The 20,081-nt window shown below is 36.8% G+C and overlaps 1 protein-coding gene across 3 annotated transcripts in view; it reads right to left on the bottom strand.

Moving 5' to 3' along the window:
- Positions 1-20,081, bottom strand: part of LOC106873285 (protein timeless) — a 64,414-nt gene that overhangs the window by 3,943 nt on the left and 40,390 nt on the right. For all 3 annotated transcript variants that reach the window (XM_052970667.1, XM_014920595.2, XM_052970668.1), the window contains 12 exons: positions 19,918-20,027; positions 19,477-19,590; positions 17,929-18,044; positions 17,285-17,471; positions 15,101-15,299; positions 12,052-12,161; positions 11,055-11,172; positions 9,158-9,341; positions 8,396-8,452; positions 4,615-4,815; positions 2,579-2,788; positions 935-1,037 (listed from right to left, as the gene is read on the bottom strand). In XM_052970667.1, the coding sequence (XP_052826627.1) occupies positions 935-1,037; positions 2,579-2,788; positions 4,615-4,815; positions 8,396-8,452; positions 9,158-9,341; positions 11,055-11,172; positions 12,052-12,161; positions 15,101-15,299; positions 17,285-17,471; positions 17,929-18,044; positions 19,477-19,590; positions 19,918-20,027 (1,709 nt within the window). The remainder of the gene's footprint in view (positions 1-934; positions 1,038-2,578; positions 2,789-4,614; positions 4,816-8,395; positions 8,453-9,157; positions 9,342-11,054; positions 11,173-12,051; positions 12,162-15,100; positions 15,300-17,284; positions 17,472-17,928; positions 18,045-19,476; positions 19,591-19,917; positions 20,028-20,081) is intronic.

The following is a 20,081-nucleotide window of genomic DNA, read 5'->3' on the forward strand; positions in this document are numbered from 1 at the left end:
GCATATGGCTCAGTGGTTAGTGTCAAGCTCACAATCATGAGGTAGTGAGTTCGATTACCAAACCGGGCTGTGTGTTGTGTTCTTGAGCAAGACACTTTATTTCACGTTGCTCCAGTTCACTCAGCCATAGAAATGGGTTGCAACATCACTGATGCCAAGCTGTATTGACATTTGCTTTTCCCTTGGATAACAACGGTGACATGGAGAGGGGAGGCTGGTATGCATGGGTGACTGCTGGTCTTCCATAAACAACCTTGCCCAGACTTGTGCCTTGGAGAGTAACTTTCTAGTTTTTTTGTTGTTGTTTTTTTACATTGCTCCAATCCACCCAGATGGCAAAAATGAGTAGTACCTGTATTTCAAAGGGTCGGCCTTGTTACATTCTGTATGATGCTGAATCTCCCTGTGAACTATGTGAAGGGTACATGTGTCTGTGGAGTGCTCAGCACGTTAATTTCATGAGCAAGCTGTTCCACTGATCAGATCATCTGGAACTCTTGTCATAGTAACCAATGGAGTGCCTGCTTTAATGTTCAGTGATTAAAGTCAGGATGCATATACAATTGCAAACTACAGTTTTGATACTTATGAGCGTAATGGCTAACTGAGTTGATCAGAATACTAATGGCTATCCAGCTGAAGGGTCAGCAACTTGGTTTTTCATGACCAACCCTATGTGGTATCAATAAGGCAATTCCTGTTAAAAGTTACCATGTCAAAATGCACAGTTCCCTGTTGTCTGCAGTGGGAGCACTGAATAACTAACAAGTATTTTGTTAACTTCTGGAAAAAGTTAAAATTCTCTTGTGGGTCTAGAGGAAACTAAAGGAACCAGCCAATAATATAGACAGCTAATTGTCTAAAAACTGCTAGTGGCTCAAGACAGGAGATACCGAACACACGAAAGAAGACAGTGGAGAAGACATAAACTTACTCAAAAGTTTTGTTTGATGAGACTGTGGTTTCAATATGCTCTGGATATCTTGAGAATGCTTTTGACATATTAAATCCCAGCATATCATCCAAATTAGATTTGTCTACAAAGAAATAAGAAATATAAATAAACAGGGATATCTTTTTTTTTTGTTTATTTTAATGTTTTTAGATATTGAATAAGTCATTAAGGATAAAATTTGTGGTACCATTCAAATTAATATTGCATACATGCATGCACACACACACACACACACATGCACATACATACATATATGTCATCATCATCATCATCATTTAACATCACTGCTCCATGCTAGCATGTGTTGGATAAGTTGACAGGATCCAAAAGGTCAGAGAGCTGCATCGTGTTCCAATGTCTGCTTTGGTAAGGTTTCTACACCTGGTTGCCCTTCTTAATAGCAACCACTTAGCAACAAGTATTGAAAATTTTTTTTTTTTTTTTTTTGTGACACCTGCACCACTGAGGTCATTGTGCAGCTTGCGAGGCTACAATCCCCTTTGGTTGAGGAGATTGACAGTAGGGAGAGAAACGACTTTAGGCTTGATATTGTATCATCATCATCATCATTTAACGTCCATTCCCATGCTGGCATGAGTTGGATGGTTTGACTAGAGCTAGCAAGCTGAAGAGCTGCACTAGACTCCACTGTCTGTTCTAGCATAGTTTCTATGACTGGATGCCCTTCCTAACATCAGCCACTCCCTGGAGTGTACTGGGTGCTTTTTTTATGTGACACTAGCATTGATATCAATTCTACTGTGGTGAACAGGTCTTCTTGAGTACAGCAGTCTGATAGATATCTCAGTTCTTCGTTAACGCCTTTCTAAGGCTCAGTGTTTTGAGATTGGTGTTCAATACTTCATCCTACATCTTCCAGGGTCTCCCTCATCCAAAAGTTCCATCCACTTTAGGTGATTGACACTTCTGTGTATATATATATATATATATATATATATATATATATATATATATATATATATACATATATACATACATGCATGCATACTTATAAAATCTTCTGTTGTATCTTAGAAAGTTCGTTATGCCTATAATAAACATGGTTCTATTTCACGATTGTTTGATTAGTCATTTAGTCAATCACTCAATCAGCTAGGTTGGATAAACAATCAGTTACCAATTGACAAATGAATATAAAAGACGTAAAACAGAATCAATGTGTGTGTTTATTACTGGTGTAATGACTTTCCTGGCAAGCATGGTTGTGTGATAAGAAGCTTGCTTCACAACTACATGGTTGTGGGTTCAGTTCCACAGTGTAGCACCTCAGGAAACTGAAAGAAGCCTATTGTGTGTGTGTGTGTGTGTGTGTGTGTGTGATTGTCCCCCAGTACTGCTTGTCAACCAATGTTGGTGTGTTTATATCCCCACAACTTAGCAGTTCAGCAAAAGAGACTAACAGACTAAGTACCAGGCTTAAGAAAAATAAGTACTGGGGCTGATTCATTGAATTAAAAATTCTACAAGGCAGTGCCCCAACATGGCCACAGTCTAATAAATGAAACAAGCAAAAGACAAAAGATACAGGTTCACATCAGAATCTTGCAAACTAAATGTAAAAAGTGAAATATCTGTATAATCAATTAAGCCAAAAAGCCTTACCTTCACACTTGAAACTCATTTCAGATCTTTCTATATCTTTCCTGTTGTACGAGAGCAGCCTGTGAATCCACTTTTCCGATGTCCAATCACCGTTCTGTAGTGTTGAGACAATGTGTGTGTGCAGTGTGTAGATTCGTTTCAACTGCATCTCCTGGTAATAGTTTGGTTGATTTTCCAGCAAAGCTTCCTGGGTTCTACTGTCAATGGCAGCTGTCAAAAGGAATCGTTATTAATTAGCAAACGAAGTTAATTGTGATTCGAGAGAAGATGGTGACAATGGAAGTCAAGAGACAGATAATGAAATAAGTAACATATTGTTGTTGTTGTTGGTGGTGGTGGTGGTGGTGGTGATGGAGGTGATAATCTCTGTTGAACAAATGCATGATGAAAGTCATTCCAACGATGACCATCTAATTTTTTTTCTTTTCTATTTTTGGAAATAGTGTCTATGACTAAATGATCCAGTGTCCATCATTTTTCAAGATAGTAGGATGTGATGTAAAGGAAATTTAGCTGCTATTTCTAGCAAATTGAGGAACCACAAAGAGCAGGCATAGGCATGGTTGGGCTGCATGAGACATGGATCATAATTAGGCAAGCTACACTACCAAAAAATCCAATGTAATTTTTCATTAGGTATGGGCCGCAAATTGGAGTTTGACCATGACTGACAGGGAAGTTCTCCGAAGAGACAGGTAAGACAGACAACAAAATATTGGCACATTGAAGAACATAGTCAAAAGTGAACTATAGTAGTAGTAGTAGTGATAATCCAGGTTATTTTGTAGTTGGAAGCTTCTGAGGTACTTTATATTTGAGGAGGTCTGAGCTATATGTATAAGTGACTAAGAGAATCTCTATACGAGGTTAGATCAATAAGTATCCAGACTGTTGCCACAGTAACAAAGCTAAAGCATGCAGAGTGAAGCTGCTTGGTACAGATTGACTTTGAACTCTGCTGTACATGCACACTAAGTTTTAACATTGTAGCTCACTTCCATTGTTTAGCATGTGAGCATCACACAGACCATGACAGAGAAAACTGTCACGGCGATACCTGCTCAGAGGCCTATGCAAAGTTGCAGAAAGTGTATGGAGAAGAGTGTATGAACTGCACACAAGTGTACGAGTGATTCAGATGTTTTCAAGATGGCTGAAAAAATGTTGATATTGACAAACGTTCTGGGAGACCTGAAACCAGCAGAACTGAGAAAAACATCACAGATGTGCATGCAGTTGTGAGGAGAAATCATCAAAACACGATCCATGAGTTATCAGAGGATGTGCAGGTTAGTTACAGCTCAGTTCAGTCCATTACCGTTGAAGATTTGGGCATGAGACACGTGTCTGCCAAGTTTGCACCAAAACTGCATTCAGCTGACCAAAAAGACGGGTTTCAGTTGCACAAAATCTCCTTGATTGTGTCGAGAACAATGAAAACTTTTTGAAAACTTTGCATAGGGCTCTGAGTAGGTATCACTAAGCTTTTGGCAAAATTTGATGTAGATTTTCTGCTCAACTTTCTCTGTCATGGTCAATACGACAATCACATGCTACACACGTTCATTCCAAGCATTGCTGTAAACAGTAGAAGTGAGCTAGAATGTTAAAACTTAGTGCACATGCACAGCAGAGCTCAAGGTCAATCTGTGCTAAGCGACTTCACTCTGTGTGCTTTAGCTTCATTACTATGGCAACAGTCCGGATACTTATTGATCAGACCACATACGTGTCTGTGTTAACACACCACACACTGAAATGTTAATCTCTCTCTGTGTCCTGCTTAAACACTGTAATGTGAATCTGTGTGCCTATGCTAACACACTACACATTGCAATGTGAATCTTTATATTCACCTATGATAATAAACAACACTGTAATGTGAATCTTTGTTTGCTGATGTTGGTGGTGATAATAGATGATGACAACCATGATGATGATGGCCATGATAATGATGATGAATGATAATGGATAACAGAGTATGATGATGGTGGTGATGATGATGATGAGTTTCATGGCAAAAAAAAAAAAATTACCATTGTTAAGGGGTCCAATTTCTTCAGCCTTTGACATGAGTTGGTCAATAGTCCAGAACGCTGGAATATGTGGGAAAATCCGTCCAGAGTCACTGCCATTGTAGAAACCGAGGTATTTGAGTAAAGTCTGGAAGTGGCAGTCCTCCAAAGCTGCCTCTTGTCTACCGTTGTATGGAATGAGTGGAACAGGTCGGTTTTGGACTAAAAAAGTACAAAAGGAAGAAAAGGGAGGAGAAAGAGAAAAGGAAGGAGATAATTATATATTGAAGAAAAAGGTTATAAAACGTTACCAATTAACAGAACACAACTAAGGGATTCCCTTAAATTCCCAGTAATTCTCCCAAACATAGGTAGGGAGTCTTTAAACTCACCTCAATGCTAAGATAATAATGATGATGATGACACTAATGTAAAAATTATGGTTTTTAAACCTAATTCTCAGCAGGTTTCAAGTAGTCTCATACAACACCTTGGTCAAGTGTCTTCTAATGTTGACAAATGCCTGGTAAGTGAATTAGGTTGATAGAAACTGTAGAAGCCTATAATATGTGAGTGTGTTGGGGATGGGGGTGGAGATGATCGTGAGTTGGTGAGTCGGATTCTTGGACCTGGCAGTGCACTGTGTTCTTGAGTAAAACACTTCACTTTGCATTGCTCTGCAAACCTCCTGATGACAGGCAATGTTGATTTGATGGAAAGAGTGAGTTTGTGCGCAGTACAAATGCTTGATCTCTATAAACAAATCATCTGTGCAGATTATTCGGCAAGAAATTGCAGAACCATCTTTATCAGATCAAGAGACTCGGTGGCATTTAAAAGCACCCATTACACTCTCGGAGAGGTTGACATTAGGAAGGACATCCAGCCATAGAAACCATGCCAAATCAGACTGGTGTCTGGTGCAGCCCCTCAGCTTACCAGCCCTGGTCAAACCATCCAACCCATGCCAGCATGGACAACGGACATTAAGTGATGATGATGATATATATATACCAAGTATATAAGTGTGTGTGTGTGTGTATCTTTGAGTTTATCAACCCCATCACAGCATAGCAACACTGCCACTAGTTGGTTTGTTTACACCCTAATAACTTAGTGGTCCAGCAAAAGAGACTACTAGAATAAGTACAAGACTTAAAGTAGGGGAGTTGATTTGTTTAACTAAACCCTTCCAGGCAGTGCCCCAGCATGGCTACAGTCCAATACTGGAACAAGTAAAGGAATATATATAAACATACATATATATATATATATATATATATATATATTCTTTTACTTCCTTCAGACATTTGGCTGTAGCCAAGCTGGAGCACTGCCTTAAAGGGTTTTAGTAGCAGTAATTGACCCCAGGACTTGTTCTTTGTAAGCCTAGTACTTATTCTATCAGTCTCTTTTGCCAAACCACTAAGTCACAGGGATGTAAACACACCAACATCAGATTTCAAGTGATGGCAGGAAGACAAACACAGACACAAAGACACACACACATAAATATATACACCTATAGACGACAGGTATCTTTCAGTTTCCGTCTACCAAATCCACTCACAAGGCTTTGGTCAGCCCGAGGCTACAGTAAAAGACACTTGCCCAAAGTGCCACACAATGGGACTGAACCCAGAACCATGTGGTTGGGAAGCAAGCTTTTTACCACATAGCCAAGCCTGCACCTACAGACAATGACTTTTCATCTAATCTATACAATTCATATTGGTTTATCTCCACATCTACTTAGTATCTACCTATGCAAAGTATGCATACTTTGGCTACCATTTATATATTTAGTTTTTACCTCAGCTCAATTGTGCTCACCTTATCTAAAATTGAAGTTTTACTCCTAAAAATCCTAAAATACGTTGGAATAGTAAACCTTAATGTGCTACTGACATATCTAAAAACCATTTCTGGCCCAAACTATACATACCCTGCTATTCATGAAGTAAATGTTTCCAGTTTCCAACTCCACTGAACATCATATAATCCCTGCAATATTTCTTTATTGTCCCATTCCCTCACAATTCTAAAGTCTAGATGAAGGGATGTCAATACTACAACAATGTTATAAATGTTTCTAATTTAGGCACAAGGCCAGCAATTTTGAGGGGAGGGTTAATCGATTACATCGACTCCAGTACTTGACTGGTACTTTGTTTTATCGAACCTGAAAGGATGAAAGGCAAAGTTAGCCTTGGCAGGGTTTGAACTCAGAACATAAAGAGCCAGAGGAAATACTGCTCAGTATTTTGTCTGATGTTCCAATGATTCTGCCACTCCTTAACAACATGGTAATAATAAACACAAACAGAAAAACCACAATGTAGGTTGGTCTAATACAAATAAAAGGGAGAATACAGAAAACATTGAAAAAGAGATAGCAAAGAGCAAGCTTATGTGAAAGGTATAAAATGATAGCTGTTGGCAGTTACAACAAAATATATGGACACAAGATAGTAGAACACTAACATAGAAGAAAAATATAGCACGTGCTGAAAAGATAGAGACAGGAAGTAAAGATAAGAGAAGACACAACAGTAAAGAATATCATCATTGTCATCATCATTTAACGTCCGCTTTCCATGCTGGCATGGGTTAGACAGTTTGACTTAGAACTGGTAAGCTGGGGAGCTGCACCAGGTTCCAATCTCATTTGGCATGCCCTTCCTAACACTAACCATTCCAAGAACTATGATCTCACTTGGCTGGACAGGTCTTCTTAAGCACGGTATACCACCAAAAGTTTTAGTCACCTGCCTCCATGAGGCTCAATGCTTAAACGGTACCTTTTACGTGCTACCAGCATGGGTACCAGGCATATGGCACTGGCATCAGCCATGACTATGATTTCACTTGGCTTGCCAGGTCTTCTCAAGCATAGCATATCACTCAACATTCGAAGGATGCTTGTTATATGTCAGTTAAGTGACACTGGCATTGGCCACAACAACGATCTCACTTGGCTTGACGGGTTTTCTTAAGCATAGCATATCGTCAAAGGTCTTGGTCACTTGTCATTGCCTCCATGAGGCCCAACATTCGAAGGTCATGCTTCACCACCACATCCCATGTTTTCCTGGGTCTACTTCTTCCACAGGTTCCCTCCACAATTAGAGATAGGTACTTCCTCACCCAAATGTCTTCATCCATACGCATCACATGACTATACCAGCACAGTCATTTCTCTTGCACACCACATCTGATGCCTCTTACGACCAACTCTTCTCTCAAGACAATTACACTCTGTTGTGCATGCATGCTGACATTATACATCCAGCAAAGCATACTAGCTGCATTTCTTACAAACTTACACATATCCTTGGCGGTCACAGCCGATGTTTCACTGCCGTGTAGCATGGCTAATTCTAGTTTTCCCCACTGGTATATGATGGAATCTATTTTCTGTACATTTTTAGTGTTAATTGTACCTGTGCACCTTCCACACACAAAAACTATTTTCCCTGTTAACCTTCCTCTGATATTGCTGCACCTCTTATGTGTCCATAGCTAACACCGGGTACATCTTATGGAGTTTCTACCTACGCCTTTCTACAAATCGAGCATAGGATAAAAGAAGATAGGGTAAAAGAGATATTTTACAAAATGGGAAGCATGCTAGAGGGAAAAATTACAGAGGATCAGAAACAGAAGACAATAATAAAGGGTACATTCTAGAGGAAAGAGCAATAAAAGGTGACAGAAGCAGAAGATAAGACAGAGCATTATTAGAGATACTATTTCACAGATGATGAGAGAAAGGGAAACCACAAAAGACCATACTACTTACGGGAATAATATAAAGGTATTGGCTCCTCCATTTGGTATTTATCATTTGATGTTCCAACTATAAAACATAAAGAAACAATATTATATATTATATGACAATATAATATAAATAAGATAATGAAATGTAACACAAACTATACTTTATGATAAATACAATAAAAATAAATGTAAAAGTGTGTGGCCTAGTGGTTAGGCTGTTGCACTCACAATCGCTGAATCATGGGTTCAATTCCCAGACCAGGCAGCACATTGTGTTCTTGAGCAGAACACTTCATTTCACATTGCTTTAGTCCCCTTTCGATCAAGGGGATATGTTGGCCTGTTCAACTAGCCAGCGGGGTGGCATCATTTGATGGCTAAAACAATGCAAAGCGCATTGTGACCAGTGATGTGTAACAACATCTGATAGTCCAGTCGGTCATGTGATCACATGACCACAACATAAAATGAGGAAATATAATGAGTAGCGTATGATAAGATTGCATAGCTTGTACCCATGATATAATAACGTTTATAACATTCCAAAAATGTGTTTCTTTGTTATGACGCAAATGATAATAAAAAGCATAGCTGTCACTAACGAATGAGTATGATCTGCTAGCATGTACCATGCTTTCACTAGTTGTTTTAGGTACCTGTCATCATGAACAGATACAGATACCTTCTCAGCAAGAACATCTCACACCTCTCAGCAAGAACATCTCACACCTCTCAGCAAGAACATCTCACACCTTAATAACCATATTTCAAAAAGTATACTAACCATATTTCACAAAATAAGTCTCCAAGAGAACAGTCTGGAGCCAGAGTAGCTGATAAGACATTTTCTTTTCATGTAGTTTCTCAATACAAAATGGAACGACACTTTCAATATTTATGTTCTGAATTTGTTTCTCTAACAAATCTCTTTCTTTATCATTAGATTTCTCACAATCAGTGAAATCATCCTAAAAGAACAGTTAAGAAATGTTATAAAATTTAAAAAATAAAACGTTTCATATTAAACAAAATCACAATATAAATCTATCACCATAATCATATTAATGTTCACTTTTCCATGTTTACATTGTCAAAGGAAGCTCATTGAAGCAGATTTTCAGTGGCCAGACATCTTTTCTGGTGCCACCCCTCACTATGTTTTCAAGAAAACTCCCAGCAAAAGACGACTGATTTGGTGTTCTACTGCCAGATGTAGCCATTTTACTTAATGTAGCTAGTCATCATCATCATCATCATCATCATCATCATTTAGCATCTATTTTCCATGCTGGCATGGGTTAGACAGTTTGACTGAGGTTAGTAGGCTAGAGAACTGTACCAAGCTCCAGTCTGATTTGGCCTGGTTTCTATGGCTGGATGCCCTTCCTTATGCCAACCACTCCAAGAGTATAGTAGGAGCCTTTTATGTGTCACCGGCACAGGTGCCTTTTACTTGTCAACAGTCCTGGCTACAACTATGAATTCACTTGACATGTTTTGCCGAGCACAGCAAATTGCTAAAGGTCTCAATCACTCATCATCGCCTCCACATGACTCAACATCCGAAGATCATGCTTCACCATATTGTGCCATCATGTCTTCTTGGGTCTACTTCTTCCAGATGTTCTCTCTACAGTTAGAAACCAGCACTTCTTTATGCTTCATTTCCCCTTTGCTCTAAAAATCTATGAAAGTTCTGAGACAATCTAAAACAGGGGTTTTCAAACTTTTTGACTTACGGACCCCTTTATATTTCAGGCTTTACCTTATAAAGGCTTATGAAATTTATACATAAATATTTGCTTAAAATAACATATATTTTTACATTTATTTATTTAACAGTATTTAACAAATAGGTTTATTGTCAATTAAAAGATTTTGATTAAAAAACATATATAAAATCAAACTGCCCATAAAAAGTATTTGTTGTCCACGGACCCGTTTTGTCCTTGTGGACCCCCTGTGGTCCACGGACCACAGTTTGAAAACCCCTGATCTAAAACATGCATCATATGTTAAATTCAAAAACACTAATACAATCTCCTTTTTCTCTTCTTTTACAGATGAATTTTTGTTGATGAGCCCCAGTTTAGCTTTCATTGGAAAGTCCTATTATCAAAGGCATTCCAACCATTCCCTCTTTACTTTAGAGTCTAGGAGGCTCTTAACTTCAATTAAAGAACTGAGTCTGACTGTGATGATTCATCCGATCTATGCTAGCATAGAAAGTGGTCATAAAATGACAATGTTGATAGAGTGCAATTTCTAGGCAATCAAACAACCACACAAAAACTCCCTCACTGGTTCTATTAGATGATAATATTAGTTGTGGTGATGATGGCAATATTCATGATGATGATATTGTTGTTGATGTTGATGTTGTTTAACCCCAGGTCAGCTTATTTGAGTAGATCCATAATCACGAGTTTAAAAAAAAAATTTTTATCATTATTATTATTCAGATACACAATATATCTATGACAGTACTCTCCAATGTATACTTCCCTTTTTTAAGGCAATAAGGTTTCATTGCTGTTTCTAGAGAGTCAGTTGACTGCATAGAGGCAAGCTTTCTTGCATAGATGACAATGACAAGGAAAATAGTGTCTGTGAGGTGAAGGCAAAAATCAGAAAGAATCACATAATCTAAAAATCAAAAAAAGATAGAGAGCAGAACTTACATTTAGGTGGATAGCATTAGGACAGGCAGCTCCATGGGTAAGGGGTGAAAAATCAGTGTTGGAGCACATAGAAACGTCTGATTTATAGTCATTCATTAAAGAATTATCCAGATCAATGCTAGAAAAATAAACAAATTCAATAATTAGTCACAGAAAACACAAACATGGGAAAATACAGTTCCATTATAAATTTCCAATATTGACTTTGTTTTCATATCCTAAAAAGTCTTTCATTCTTTTGCTTGCTTCAGTCATTGGATTATAGCCATTCTAGGCACTGCTTTGAAGAATCTAAGGGTTTTAAGTGACCAAGTTAAGACCCTGGTACTTATAATTTATGTCTGGTACTTATGCTATCAATCTTTTTTTTGCCAAACAGCTTGTTTGTATATGCAAACATAAACAAACTAATACCAGCTGTCCAGCACACAAATACACACACACATGAGTACACATACACAAAAGTACATGCACAGGAGAGCACACACAACACACACATTCACAAATCATATCCAGACACACAATCACACATGCAGAATTTCAGAATTACTTAATCCATTTGTTTTACATCCATTTTCCCTTGATAGCATGGGTTAGATGAATACATATTACTGAGGTCAATCTCATTAACTAACACTAATCCTCCAAGTTTCCAACCTTATACCTGCCTATGTTAGAAACAAAATCAATTAGGCAGAGAAGGGAGCTGCTGGCTTTCATCAGAAGAAGGATTAGCTAAAACTTAAGTACCCTTGCATCACTGAATACTATTAATCTACCTTTGCATCAACTGAGCTTGAATTAAATACACTCAATTTCCTGACTGCAAAACTTCCATTTTTGCTTCTTCCTCTCCAAATAATATATAAACTATTTGTATTTTGTACACTAATTTTGAATATTTGTTAAAATTATATTTTCTGGAAAATAGAATTTTCGTACATCTTTTTGCATTTCCAAAGTTAAATCAAAGAATAAAAAAAGAATATGGACTTACTTTATGTTATTAGCCTCCATACTAAACAGATATTTTGCACATAAACTGGGATCTTCTGCAGCAGTCACCATAAATTTGTGCATTACATATTCCATTACATCACTGGCTTCCTGCAAAACAGAGGAAAAGAAAACCACATTATTATTCATAAAAAAAAAATACTAATGCTGTTGCTACTGCTACTGCTACTACTGCTAAGGCAGCAAGCTGTTAGAGTTGATAGCTTGCCAGACAAAATACTAAATGATATTTCTTCTGGTTTTATGTTCTGGGCTCAAATTCCACCCAAGATCAGCTTTGCTTGTCATCATTTTGGGATCTATAACATAGATGTCAGTTGAGCATTGGGGGGCAATGTAATCAACAACTGCAACCCTTGAAATTTCAGGCCTTGTGCTCTATAGTAGAAAGGACTATTATTATGATTACTACTATGGTTGTGAGCTGGCAGAATCAAAACCTTGGAAAAAAACATGTTTTGCAGTATTTCTTCTGGCTCTTTATGCTCTGAGTTCAAATCCTCCTGAAGTCAACTTTGCCTTTTATCCTTTTGGGGTTGATGAAATAAGTACCAGTTAAGTAACTATTATTATTATTATTATTATTATTATTATATAGAACAGTATGATTCCAGTGCCATATAAAAAGCACCTGTGCCAGCACCACATAAAAAGTACCCTGTACACTCTATAAAGTGCTTGGTGTTAGGAAGGGCATCCAGCCATAGAAACCATGCCAAAACAGATGACTGGAGTCTGGTGCAGTCCTCTGGCTTACCAGCTTCTGTCAAACTGCCCAACCCATGCCAGCATGGAAAAAGAGATGTTAAGTGATGATGGTGATGATGATGATGATGATGTGGATATAAAATACCAGATTTTGTTGTCTATTCTTTTCCATATTAACTGCTGAGCCTTAACAAAAGACCTTGGACAAAAAGTACTTTTCTAAGTTTACAAGCTGTTCCCAAGAGGGAAGATGTTTGGAGCCCTTACATATCTATTTTGATGTCCAACTGTTCCAGGCAGTCTAACCATTTTTCACAAATGGAACCTAAAGCTCTAATGGTAAATGGTATTACTAGCATGTTTTGCTGCTGGGCATCTCCACATTTTTAATACCTCTATTTTTAAATCAGCATTTTCCAAGACCTTTTCTACATTCTTATGTCCCAGTTTGTGAGCATTCTTCCACAAACACTTTTACCTTCTTCATTCTTAGCTCTGAAATAACATTCCATCAAAACCGTATAATCCTCCTAAATCCATCTCTGCTCACCATAAGTCTTTCCTCAAGTAATTGTTTAATGACGACCAAGTACCGCTTGTTCCAGCACAGCACACCAACTGAACATGACAGTTTCACTTGAGGTCTCACTCTTGTTTACATCATTAATTTTAACTGATGTATTGTTAAATTTCATTTATCTGTGATAATTAGTGGTGATAAGTGATGCAGCCACTAGTGTTTTTATTGATATTAACCCTTTAAATTATTCTATCAAATTCTTGGAGTGGTTGGCGTTAGGAAGGCATCCAGCTATAGAAACTCTGCCAAATCAGATTGGAGTCTGGTGTAGCCACCTGGTCCACCAGTCCTCAGTCAAATCATCCAACCCATGCTAGCATCGAAAGCGGATGTTAAACGATGATGATGATGATGATGATGTAATTCTTGTGTATTCACATTGTTTTGAATTAATCATGCATCATCTCATAGCTTTGAGATTTTTATGAGGTAACAGCAGATTTTTAGAATGATACTGTAGGGTTGGTGAGGGGCCAACTGTGGCCAGTTTGAACATAAAATAAGTAGAATACTTTGGCTGTACATGGCTGGTTTAAATGTTAAAGGGTTAATAAGATTTAAAAAATTTTTTGTCTTTTGTTTTTTGAGAACTACCTACGGCATGGTTCTCAATGAGTGTAGTCAGGTGGTATAAATTATGTCCTGTATTCCAAGTTGAAATCCCACTAGAATTACTTAATAAGGTAGATTAAATCAACTTAATCCATTCTCAACAATTTTTGGTTTTGTTCTAATGTAATATTGTACAGTAGTAGAGATAGTACATTGTTTGTTCAAAGAAGCAGAAACTGTTATAATAATGGTAAAGAGGATGTATGAGATAAAGTAGTATGTCTGTGAGCTTGTAGTGGTAGCAGGTTGATGACTGAATCTTTGAAAATTAGCTAAGTAGCCTGTGACCTTCTTAGTACCAGTGTCATGAAAAAATGTCCAGCCAGTACACTTAAACTATTTAGAGGGCCATCATATGATGAAGGTAAAAAAATTTTCTGGAACTGAAGCCATCTTCAGGATGCAGCTTGACAATTATAGTTCCATGCAACCATCTTGTCTAAATTAGTGTCATACCACAGAGTGATATATCAGCAAATTTCTATGAAAACATCCAAACTGACAGACCAAGGAACTAAGAACTAGGCCAAAGTGCTCTAACAGTAGAAAGAATGTTAACATATATGCTCAAATACCTGAGATATTGAACAGAGTTGAGATTATGGTCAAGAACTCAGGTTGTGATCAAAACTTAAGGTTGTGACATAAGAGCTGAAGCTAAAGCCAAAAGTATAGGTTATAAACCAAGAGTTGAGTATGTGACCAAGTCATGAGATTATGACCAATAGTTGAGGTTATGATCAAGAACAGAGATTATGATCAAGAGTTGAGCATATGACCAATAATTGAGGTTATGATCAAAATTTGAGACTACGATCAAGAGTTGAGGTTATGATCAAGAGTTGAGGTAATAATCAGGAGTTGAGGCAGTAATCAAGAGTTGAAATAAAAAGCAAGAGTTGAAGTTGTGATCAAGAGTTAAAATTATGATTAAGAGTTGACGTTGAAATCAAGAATTGAGGTTATGACCAAGAGTTGAGGTTGGCCAAGTGTTGAGGCTGTGGCCATAACATTCAAAGTAATGGTCTTGAGACTTGGCTTAGGTCAATGACCACAAGAATGCTGAGACAAAATGAAAAAGTATTTCTTAAAGTCATTCCTATGTGAAGAATTCAGTAAATCAACTCACATTAGAAATAACTTTGTCATCATCACAAAGATCCGTGAATAGTTTTAAGATAGGCATTTGCATCAGAACTTCTGGGCTTTTGCAATCACCAGCAACATGATGCATCATGGTAAAAATGCTGTCATTCACACAGGGACTGTTTTTGTTAAATTTCTCCAGCAAGAATCCATATCGCTGCATCACTTTGATTGTGGAAAATCTGAAAAGATACAAAAATTTGATTAAAGAAGTGTTTTCCCCCTTTATTTATTTTTTAAATGTTTGCTTTTTCAATTATTTTTTTTATACATAGAAAAAAAAGAAAGCTGAAAATATTAGGAAGTGAGAGTGAAATATTAGCTAGTAGTAGATTATGTTGTTGTAGATTGATTGTTGATTGATTGACTGATTGACTGAGTGATAGATTAGATAACTGATAAATCATTCTTTATTGATAAGCACTGACACGACAGAGAGTATTAGGGAGAGAGAGGGGGGGACAGACAGAAAGTTAAACTGACAGGTAGATTGAATAGACAGATTGGCAAACAAATAGATAGACAGAGACACACAGACAGACAGAGGGATAGACAGGCAGAGAGACAAACAGAGAGACAGATGGATATAAGGAGGGACAGACTGAGGGGTAAACAGATGGATATAGGGAGGGGCAGACAGAGGGAAGGACAGACAGAAGGGCAGACAGAGGGACATATCACTATGAAATCTGAATCTATGATTATAAATTAACAACAGTTGCATTAATAAGATTAACTGTTAATAGCAGGATTAATTGAAGGCTATGTCAGCTTCAGTCAGTGATAACTTGACGTCATATAAAAGTACTGACAGATTAAATACTTAAAATCTCTCTCTCTCTCTTTGTCCCACCGGTTCCTCCCTCTCCTCTCTCTTTGAAATGAGTAGCAATCACCAAATTACCAAATGTTTCTTTAAACCATGTATCCTCTTTTCTTTCTGACTTTTACACATGCTTCCATTCTATCTCATTCTAAAGTGTTGGAGCTGTTTTATAACTTAAGCACACACACAGTTTTCTCTATACTAATTATGCTTAACAGTAAGTTATGGGTAAGTGTTTTTTCTGTCACTTTGGTGGAAATCAGTACAAAAAAAAAATAAAATAAATAAAACAAAAATGGTTAGTGCATACACGTGGGTGACTGGATGACAACTAAAACAAGCTAAAGAACACGTGACTTGATATAAGAGAAGAAAGAGAAACGTGGTGGTATCAGAAAAAGTCAAACAAGCACACACCCTCAGGTACAAACATTAATACATAGACAAATGCAACTGCACACCACTACATACTAAATCATTTACTAATATATAATTCTCTTGTGTTTCTGTCTGTCACAAGAGATGACTGACGAAGGAAGGGGTGGTGACAAACTGAAGGTAGTGATAAATGATTTACAATCAACAAGAGTTTTTCTGTTTCCTTGCAATAACTAATTCAAATCATTTAATTTTGTGAATATATCACACAGAAAAAAGATATCATGCCCTTGCAGCCATCAATGAAGTGGATAATGGAATATCTTCAAAGAAAAAGATATATAAAACAGTTCAACAAAGCGTAAAACGCAGTTTCCTTTTGACAGCCACCACACTTCGATATGATATAAGAGTTTAGTATGGTCCTCATCATTTCTCAAACAGAGTTGATGGAAAATTCGATCAGACAAGGGATTGGACTTCAATGTGTTCACAGTCTTGATAACTAACTGTAGCACATCATTCAATCTACTGTTCATATTTTTTGCCACTAAATGCTACCAGTGTACTAAGCAATGAACAGTTAGTGTCTGGTGGAAAATTTCATGCTTTAGGAGAGATGAAAATCCCCTGTATCTTCATATCATCGAAAGGGGCTCTATCAGGTGCAGAGGCAAGAATAGTACTGAGAGGATATTATGTTCTAAGAGGAAAGACTTGAGAGTGTGAAAAATAGCTGCACCTTTTGAATCAAGCAGCAATTTGTCTAATAAACCACAGTGTAAAACTAGCTTCTGTTTGATTAAAATAACCAGCTGTTTTCTGGGCATTTTTCCCTTTACGGGGGTGGGGGGAGGTAAAATATGAGGAAGGGGAATTTGTAAAACTCCATTCAATGGAAGGGGCCACTGAGTTACAAAAAGTTGAGAACCAATGTAGAGAAGAAGAAGGAGGAAGACTTACTGGTTTATGTGCTGAATCATCTCAAAGTTCTGAGTACTGGGAACTTGTCGGTGCCATTGGTCCAGAAGCAAGAGGAAAGTATGGTTTGTGACAATCAAGTCTCGTAGAAATGAGTAACTTTGGTTCTCCCAAGATCGAATCAGCAAGAGAAACATTTGTCTTAAGTCTGTCATATTAAGGAGAGCACCTGTAAAATTTATGGGAGAAAATAGGTAAATGTATTCAAACATGATAAACTATAGCAATGAAATAATAAATACAATAATAATTTACACTTTCTAAACACAGTTTCTCATTTAATATTATCATCATCATCATTATCTTAATGTCCACTATTCCATGCTTGTATAGATCAGAGGAAACTTGCTGAGGCAGATTTTCTATGACTGGATGCAAAGACATTCTAATCATGACCTTCTTGGCCCCCTGTGGGTAATAAAAAAATCTCTAATCATGACCCTCCAGTCTTTTCAGACATAGTATGTCAAGTATATCATGTACTCACAGTCATTCTCCTACTTTCTCCTATCATTTAAGGTTGATAAATGAAGTACCAGTGAAGTACTCTCTCTATATAAAATTGATATAATCGATTTTTTTCATAAAATAACTAAACAAGGGGAAAAGAGTTCAAGTGCACTTACATTTCAAATTTTCCAGATTTTGGACATCATCCTTGGACAAAAGCACTGAAAGATGACTGTCATAGACCTCTATAGTCTTCAGTATCTCCTTGATTGAAGCTACAGTGAAATGAAGCCTGAAGAGAAAGGCAATAAAATACAAGGATCATTAACAGAGTCAATAAAAAAAGGCAAAAGGAGCCTGTAGTAGAAACAGGCCATGGGAACAGGTAGTGGGAGCTAGCAGCAAGAACTAGCTGTGAGAGTAGATAGTGGGAGCATGTAGTAACAGTAGGCTGTGAGAACAGGTAGTAGGAGCTAGCAGTAATAACTAGCTGCAAGAGTAGATAGTGGGAGCATGTGGTAAATCTCACAGTCATCTCAGTTATGAAAATGTTAAGTTCCCTACAGAAACATTGTTTCATTTTCAAAGTTTCCTGTCTGTGGTTTGTTTCATATAATGTTATATATAGAAATAAAAACAGTTAAAAAATCCAATATGTATTTAGACTTATTTAATGTTTCTTTCATCTCAAAATTGTTTTACTTTCTTCTTACTTAATTCTTTGCTGAATCTACTTATTTTCCAATGAAACAAAGTACTACTTATTTGGGGCATAAAACAATGGGTCAAGTAGCAGTTTAAAATAATTCCATGAGGCAACAAAATTTTCATCAAATAACTAAGACCTGGTCATTGTCACAGTTCTAGAACTATGTTGGTGACCAGGTCAAAGTTGTGTGATAAAAATTGTGCACCTCATGAAATAAGTATAAGTTTAAAATGAATTTTACAGCTTTGTGAGTTATTAAATGGTTCTTCCACAATCTAATTGCTTTTCTTTCAACACAAGATCTCAGATTAAGTCACTTGCTACACAAGTACAACACTGACACTACATTGAAGAACAATGTAGAAAATGTGAAATAGATAAAAATGTAGAAATACAAAAGGAGATCTTAAATGCATGCCACTACAACTCACTTTTGACTACTTAACCTTTTTGTTACCATATTTCTATTTCAGTTAATTTTTAAAATAATGAAGATTTAGTAAAATAATTTTCTCATTATTAAGCTGGGGTCTGGAACAAATTAGTATAAAATTTTGATAGAAGATTATAATTTAGATCTCTTTAAGACAGTAAGTTGTATGTCATAAAACTAGGGCCAGTTTAAAAAAGGTTAAGTAGACTTTCAAGATCAAAAGACTATAGAGCCATGCAGTTCTTATCCTAAATAAATCACTGTAATGTGTATTATACAGGATAAAACAAAATGTGAGAAACTCTTCAAGATAGATTTGTCACAGCCCAATGCTTTACAAACTAAATGCAGAAAAGATGTTTCACAAAGAATAACCAATATATCTTCCCACAAAATATTAATTTACAATAATTTAAGTCAAATGTCAACCACATTTAATTCAACCAATCATTTTACAACACAACCTAAACAAGTAGAGGTACAATGAGGTCAAGAATTTTGCTCTTTCTGGTAGGAAAAAGAAAAAGAGCTTAATACAAAGTGAATCAATATAAGAGTAGATGATAAAAATATTTCTCTTACCGTTTTTTCTTAGTTGCAGTTTCCAGTTTCTTCTGGTTTGATATTACAAGTTCTTCAAAAGTATCAATACCTTGGTAGACTAAGAAGCCAATTATGTCAACAGTCACAACTTCCCTGCAAGAAAAAGAAATGAGAGATTTACAAATGGAAAGAGAAATGATAACATGTTCAATCAAATAGGCATCAACATAATTGCCAACATCATATGAAACAAGTATATTATTTAAATGTCCCAGAGAAAACAGATTTTCAAATCATAAAAACCAAGCAGTCAACTAGTAAAACTGTTTTCTTAAACCAAAAACCTTCATAAAATCTCCAAGTAGTTATAAATTCCTCAAATGGGATACAGACTTGTGTTTATACATCATGCACGCACACACACACACACACACACACACGCACGCACGCACACATGAGTCTGCAGATGTCAGAACTAACCTTATGCAAGAAAAGTCCATTTCCTGAATTCTTGCCATCTTCAAGAAGAATATCAAAAGCCACATGAAGTAAGAGCCATCAAGATTACAGCTTTTTGACAGCAAAATCTCCTGAAAGACAGAAAAATATATTTTAAAAGAATACTAACAAGTCACGGGCAATGT

Source organism: Octopus bimaculoides, chromosome 9 (genome assembly GCF_001194135.2).
Source record: "Octopus bimaculoides isolate UCB-OBI-ISO-001 chromosome 9, ASM119413v2, whole genome shotgun sequence".
Classification (NCBI taxonomy): domain Eukaryota; kingdom Metazoa; phylum Mollusca; class Cephalopoda; order Octopoda; family Octopodidae; genus Octopus; species Octopus bimaculoides.